Source organism: Sycon ciliatum, chromosome 9, assembly GCF_964019385.1.
Source record: "Sycon ciliatum chromosome 9, ocSycCili1.1, whole genome shotgun sequence".
In the NCBI taxonomy this organism is placed as follows: Eukaryota; Metazoa; Porifera; class Calcarea; order Leucosolenida; family Sycettidae; genus Sycon; species Sycon ciliatum.
Genome location: NC_088651.1, coordinates 638,293 through 644,292, shown reverse-complemented (window position 1 = coordinate 644,292; position 6,000 = coordinate 638,293). Strand labels below are relative to the sequence as shown.

The window sequence follows — 6,000 nt, the reverse complement described above, 5'->3', positions numbered from 1 at the left end:
GGAGTAATTTGATTCCCCAGGGCGGTCTATTACAGCAATTATATACAATCTCTCAGACAACCAATACTGCATGAACAGCCAAGATCCGATTAAATGCAGTAGTGTTACAGAGGCAGCGATGTGTGTAATCAAGAGTGAGGAATTTCATACATGGATTTAGCGGGCCTAGCAAGAGTGATTTAGGTCACACCTTTGTACTTGCCAAGCAGGAACTTTGCTGTATGGCGATACTTCGACACAATCTCCGTGCACTTGTTGAGGGAGATTCTGCGGTCTAATTCAAGGATGTGGTATTTCTCGGCTATGCAGAGGTTCCAGCGCTTTGTGACGTAGGAGTAGGCATTAGCACGCTCCTTGACGACCTAGGAAATCTCCTAAGGTCTATCCATACGGCTCCACACATGCCTAGCCAGGTGAGTGCTGCTATCATAGCGCTCATGGTGCATACAATCTCTCCAAAGGTGGTCGCCTCCTGACAACACGTCAGGAAAAACAACAAAGGGTGAAACCTGACGCGCAATGTTACATTAAAGATATCATTTTCCGTGATGCGAAGACGATACACATGTACGTGTGCATGTACATACGTGTTGTTTGAACACACCACGGAGGTTTAGATGACGCTGTGTGTAAGTATCGCTGGCCCTAGTTGTGATCACCCTTTGTGTCTTGTTTGTAATACTTCATATCGATACAACGGTCATTGCAGAGTAGAAGACAGCGTGCACAATGCAAGCTGCTCAGGATTTTCTCCCCTTTCCCTGTGCACTGTACTTGCTAACAGATTGGGTATAAAAGCAAAAATAAAGTTCGCACGTCCGCGTAACAACTGGTTGTACAATTGTGTTGAGAAACACAAACGACTTTAATAGGAAGTTTCTCTGGGTATAAGGAGGCCATAATTGTAGTAGCAGGCGCAGAAAGGCTAGCTTGGACGTGCCACACCTCTTGACATCATAGCTTTCAAAGGAGTGTAAAAATTGAGAGTACAAGTAGGAGGATTTGCAGAAGAGAGTGCAGCGATTTATCGACTTTTAAACGCAGGACAAGTTTGACCCAGCGGCCGTGGTTTGAAGTTTATCGAGTATGGAAGCAAAACTTCTACTCATCGAGTACTTCCAAACCGGCATGGCATTCTCCAGGAGGGGTCGGACATAACACTAGTATAAACTTGTGACACTGATAGTGGAAAGTGGGAGGAAATGCAAGATATTTCGAAGGAGAAAAACACGAGAACGAAATTTAAAAGGCAATATGATCAGAAAAATTCAAAAGTGGATGAAAATAGGACACCGATATAATGGTAGATAGGGAGACTATCGCTGTTCATGGAAACGGTCCCAGAAGTAGCTGTGGTTGGGGCAAAGATGATATTAACACATAGTGGGGGTACAGCTGATATGTCACTAGACCAGGGCAGACAGCGGTCTAGATCAGATTGGAGGGATGCAGTGTGTATCGATCTGGACGCGTCAGGCACGGAGCAGCAGAGAAGATTGGAATTGTCAGCAAATAGAGTCATTCCACCACTATAGGGTACACTGACGAGGGAATCTATGCTCATGCTAGATAAAAGTGGAGTAATATGACTGTGAACCTTGGGGAACTGTGGCAGATGAGGGAGAAGGCATTGAAACCGACTCGCCGACACGAACACGCGGGAATCGACCAGATATAAAGTCGCGAACCCAGTCACGGGTAGACGAGCTGCACCAGCCAGAAAGGGCATGCAACATTTCTTTGTGACTAAGTGCAGGGGCAGTGTTACGCACTGCGCTGTACTGAGAGATAAGATGGTCAAGCATTCACTTGTTGAACTTCCAGATCATGGAGTATCTCACTGAAGCATGGACGGTTGGGCGCTTCTGGTCTCAAGCTGGCCTCGACCAGATGACGATAGTCATAGGGCATACCTGGTGGAATAGGCAGCTGGTGACCATTCTCTATTGCCTTCTCTACGTCCGTCTCACGCTTTAGATGTCCGTATGGCGTTTGCCTGGTGAAGATCTCCCAAAGCACAACGCCATAGCTGTGAGCATGGTGACAAGAGAAAAACACCATACAGGCACACAATCAACTACACACCTACATGACAAAATGGCCCGCACTGGGTGCTACGGCCCTGCCTAAGGCAGGGCCGTAGTACCCAGTCCGGGTTTTTAGGCCATGGCTGGAGCTGTCTTCGAAAACGTTTACCTATCCAATTCAAGCGAAATGTTCAACAATATTCATTGCCGCTCCAGTGTCCCATTCGAGGAGACCAAATGAAATCCCCATGCTAGGACCATGTAAACACACGCCTGGGAAAAAGGCAATAGAATGCAATGGGAAGAAAATTTGACTTTCGCCACCTGGTCTTGTACCTGTACATTTGCTCTCGGTCATCTAATCATGTTACATTTCACTGGGAAGGCATTTACTGACAAAAAATAACATTTTGGCAAAATGCAAGAAGCTGAGAGTAGACTACACGAATAATTTGTTGTGTCCTAGATCAAGAAAGTGTAGGGTACGAGTACATGGTTGTTGAGAACTACACGATCGTGGGAGGGCTCTGTACGGTGGTAAGTTTATGAGTAATCATGGTTATACGTAGGGTGTTGATTGTGAGCACGGGAGTGCAGTAGGCCTTTGCGGATATTGCCGGCAGAAAAATTGACAGAATACGGTACTTTTTCTGGTAAGTTTCATGCATGTTTGGCATGTGGATAAAGAAATGGAGCAGAATTCGAGGAATTGCCCGCCATAAGATTTGTATGGTTCTGCCAATTTCACTGCTTTTCGATCAGAATCTGCCACCTTTTCGAGCATTATCCGCCAATGCCTAGTATAGAGTGCAGGGGTAGTGCAAGAGTAGTGCAGAGCAGTGTAATGTAGTAAGTAAGTAACATGTGTTATCCATATCAAGGACTTTTAATACATCTAGACTTGTTTGGCCAAAGACATTCAGTATCCATACAAATATTGCCCGAGCTAAGCCACTGACAATACCGGTAGTGTACTGCTCCCTGTTTAGAATCAAAACGATAAAAAAGTACTTTTGCTGGGAAGTAGATGTTATTGCTCGTTTTGGGAGAAAGTAGCTTTGCTGCACAATACACAGCGTTACTGTGATCATGGTTTCTAAGAGTGAGTAGACATGGTTAGCATTTTACATTTCACGCTATTTTCGACTGTCGGCCTGTACCGTTTTTGTGTGTGTGTGTAAACATGGCATTTTACCATTCACGCGCTAGATCCAACGGTACTCGTGCCCAAAACCCAAAATACCGTCGGTTTGGTATCGTTTCGACAAAAAAAAGCTATGTTTAGCAGGAGAACGAAACGGTAAGACTCCAACTAGGTTTACGTCACAAGTCGATCGCTGCGTCAGGAGTCAGGACTAAGAAGTCGAACTGCTAACCGTGTCCCGAAAACACGCAAAAAACAGTAGACTCGCCCTCTACACGCCGACCGTCGAAAATAGCGTGAACGGTAAAATGAAAACTATGTCTATTATAAAATTACACCTTTCACAAATTTCCCACTCACCTGTAGATATCGGCTTTCTCGTTGTAATGCTCGCCACGTACTGACTCCGGTGATTTCCAGCGCAGAGTCCCCACACCGCGAGTCATCACTGATGCCGAATAGCGCTGATACGTCTCTCCATGGTTTGTGGAGACGTCGGTGAGTAGAGGCGTTGACAGACTGGTCTCCTGGCTTCCTGATAGTGCAAGCGAGCTCTTGGAATCACGTCTGTCAAGTTCTGCTCCGGAACATTGAGGCTCGATACTAGTAAGCACATTTTCTCTGGGGCTTTCGCCTACGGACTCCGCGCCCGCAGCCGCGTTTGATGACTGCGTCAGGGCAGTTTGAGAGGCGCTGGTACTGGTGCTGTTCGCTGCTGTCGCCTTCTCCTCATCCATAATGGCCATAAATCGCGAGTTGCCAAGATCGCCGATTTTCACCACCCACTTGTCGCTGACTAGAAGGTTGGGAGATTTCAGGTCTCGGTGCAGGCGTGGCGGGTTGGATTCGTGCAGGTACGTCATGCCTCGGGCTGTGTCCAGGGCAAATCTCAGATGATCGTGGGGTGTGAACACGTTCCCGCCATCGTGGAGTACATTGTGGAGAGAACCTCGCCGCAAGTACTCCATTACGATAAACGGTCTTTTGCTGGAATTATTTGTGCCAGCTCCCAAGAAGATGACGATGTTGGGGTGACGAATTGAACGCAGGACCTCAGCTTCCTGGACGAACTGGTCTGTCTGCGAGGGATTTCTACCAGTGTATTTAGGGAGTACTTTCACAGCTACTAACATGTCGCTGAGCTCGGCTAGCCACACTTGCGAGAATGCTCCCCTGGCCAGTTTCTTGGTGAGGTTCAGCGATGACCAGCGTATTCTTGCTCCGATGTTGATCTGGTCTAGCTTCTTCTGATACAGTCGCATACTCTTGTGTTTGTCCTGCAGCTCTCTCTCCTTGAGCTTGAGTAGCTGGTTTCTCGTGTGGTATTTTCGTAGAGCAAGAGCAATGAAAGAGACGAGGAGCAGAATAGCGGATGCAATGGCCAAGCTCACCAGTGGTAGTCTACAGTTGTCATACGACACGTAACCAAAGTTGCAATGGCAGCTGGCGCTGACGTCGGTCACGATGCACACCCCGTGCTGATGGCAATACTGGGAATGGCACGGAGATAATGCAATGCAGGAGCTCGATCCTACAGTCTCTGTCGTTGTGAAATTAGGACACGGCTCGCATCTGTCATGTAGAGTTGAAGAAAAGAAACCATGCGGACAGGGTTGACATGTCTTATCCTTATGCAGCTCGTACCCCATCGGACAGAGCTCGGTCTCAATCGTTAGATACCTTTCTTGCTGTCTGGTGATTGTCAATCCCGAGAATACATAGAGACGCTGCCCTCTCACGATATGGTGATTAAAGATGCTGACTACATTTGTATGGTCGATAAGGGGCATCACCCTTCCTTTCGATTGCAGATTGGAAGTATTCAGAAGGATAAGCTGTGCAATCGTATCTGGTTGAGCGTTGGCAGTCCAACCACCGAACAATAGTATGCCATTCTTGTTGTACTGAACACTAGCGAAACCTGTTCTCTTAGACAGACATGGCTGTACGGAGACTTGGTTGATTCGAATTGTACCGTTGTCTAAGTATCGGGAGATATCCAGTGCCATTATGTAGTCAGTACATGCTAATGTGTCACCGAAAACGAAAATAGTATTATTGATCTGTGTTGCCCGCGGATTACGAACACTTGGCATTACTGCGCCAAAGAGATTGGTGGGTTTGAGAATCTTCCACGTTCCTTTACAGTGGCCTGTACTTTCAAATGTGAGTATCCAGATATCAGAGAGATCATCTGATCTGTAATTGTCCCACCCCCCATAGACCAGAAGATGTCTGTCATCGATCCGTACTACCATGTGATTGTATCGTGTCGACGGTTGAACAGTGCCAGCGTTAGTAAATTCCATACAGGTGAAGTTCAGTATATTAATGCACCACATGATTGTGCGCGAATGGCGAGGCCTGTCAATGATCCCATAGCCAAACAGGAATACCACACCAGCGGTAAGTTGTGTAGCAGTTGATCCCGTTGCAACACTCATGGGTTGTTCTGTACACTTTGCCATCGTTCTAGTCTCATACGCATTCGTTGTCGTGTCAAGGATCCAGTAGACATTGTGACGTATGGCTTGTTGTCCATTTGACCAGGGGCATGTCGAGCCGGGCAGGAATATAGCTCTCTCCTTTCCCAGTATGGTTTGTAAAACAACACCATTCGTTGTACAGCCCAACATTCCTGGCAGACTGTAGGCTGTAGGCAAGGAAGCATCGTATATTATCTCCTCCGTGAAATCATTACACGCGCATTCTGTGCTCTCGGCCAAGCTGGGACAAGTAGAGAAGGTTGCTGCAGGCCGTATGGTCCACTCCCGCCCCAGTGTCCCAAAGAAAGCACCGACTCCGCCACCAATTGAGTGATAAGCATAG

At 47.1% G+C, this 6,000-nt stretch overlaps 1 protein-coding gene across 1 annotated transcript; it reads right to left on the bottom strand.

Annotated features, from left to right (window-relative positions):
* Nucleotides 1–831: 831 nt before the first annotated feature.
* Nucleotides 832–5,320, bottom strand: LOC135825137 (uncharacterized). The gene is made up of 2 exons (XM_065337871.1): nt 3,532–5,320; nt 832–2,029 (listed from the first exon to the last, which is right to left on the bottom strand). Exons 1-2 carry the CDS (start codon nt 5,265–5,267, stop codon nt 1,798–1,800), a joined length of 1,968 nt encoding a protein of 655 aa, XP_065193943.1. The 5' UTR covers nt 5,268–5,320; the 3' UTR covers nt 832–1,797.
* Between the last annotated feature and the right edge of the window lie 680 nt (nt 5,321–6,000).

Coding starts and splice junctions, on each gene's coding strand:
- LOC135825137 (XM_065337871.1), bottom strand. CDS start 5,267: ATGCCAAGTGTTCGTAATCCGCGGGCAACACAGATCAATAATACTATT. Junction 2,030..3,531: donor GAGAAAGCCGATATCTACAG/GTGAGTGGGAAA, acceptor CCATGCTCACAG/CTATGGCGTTGTGCTTTGGG.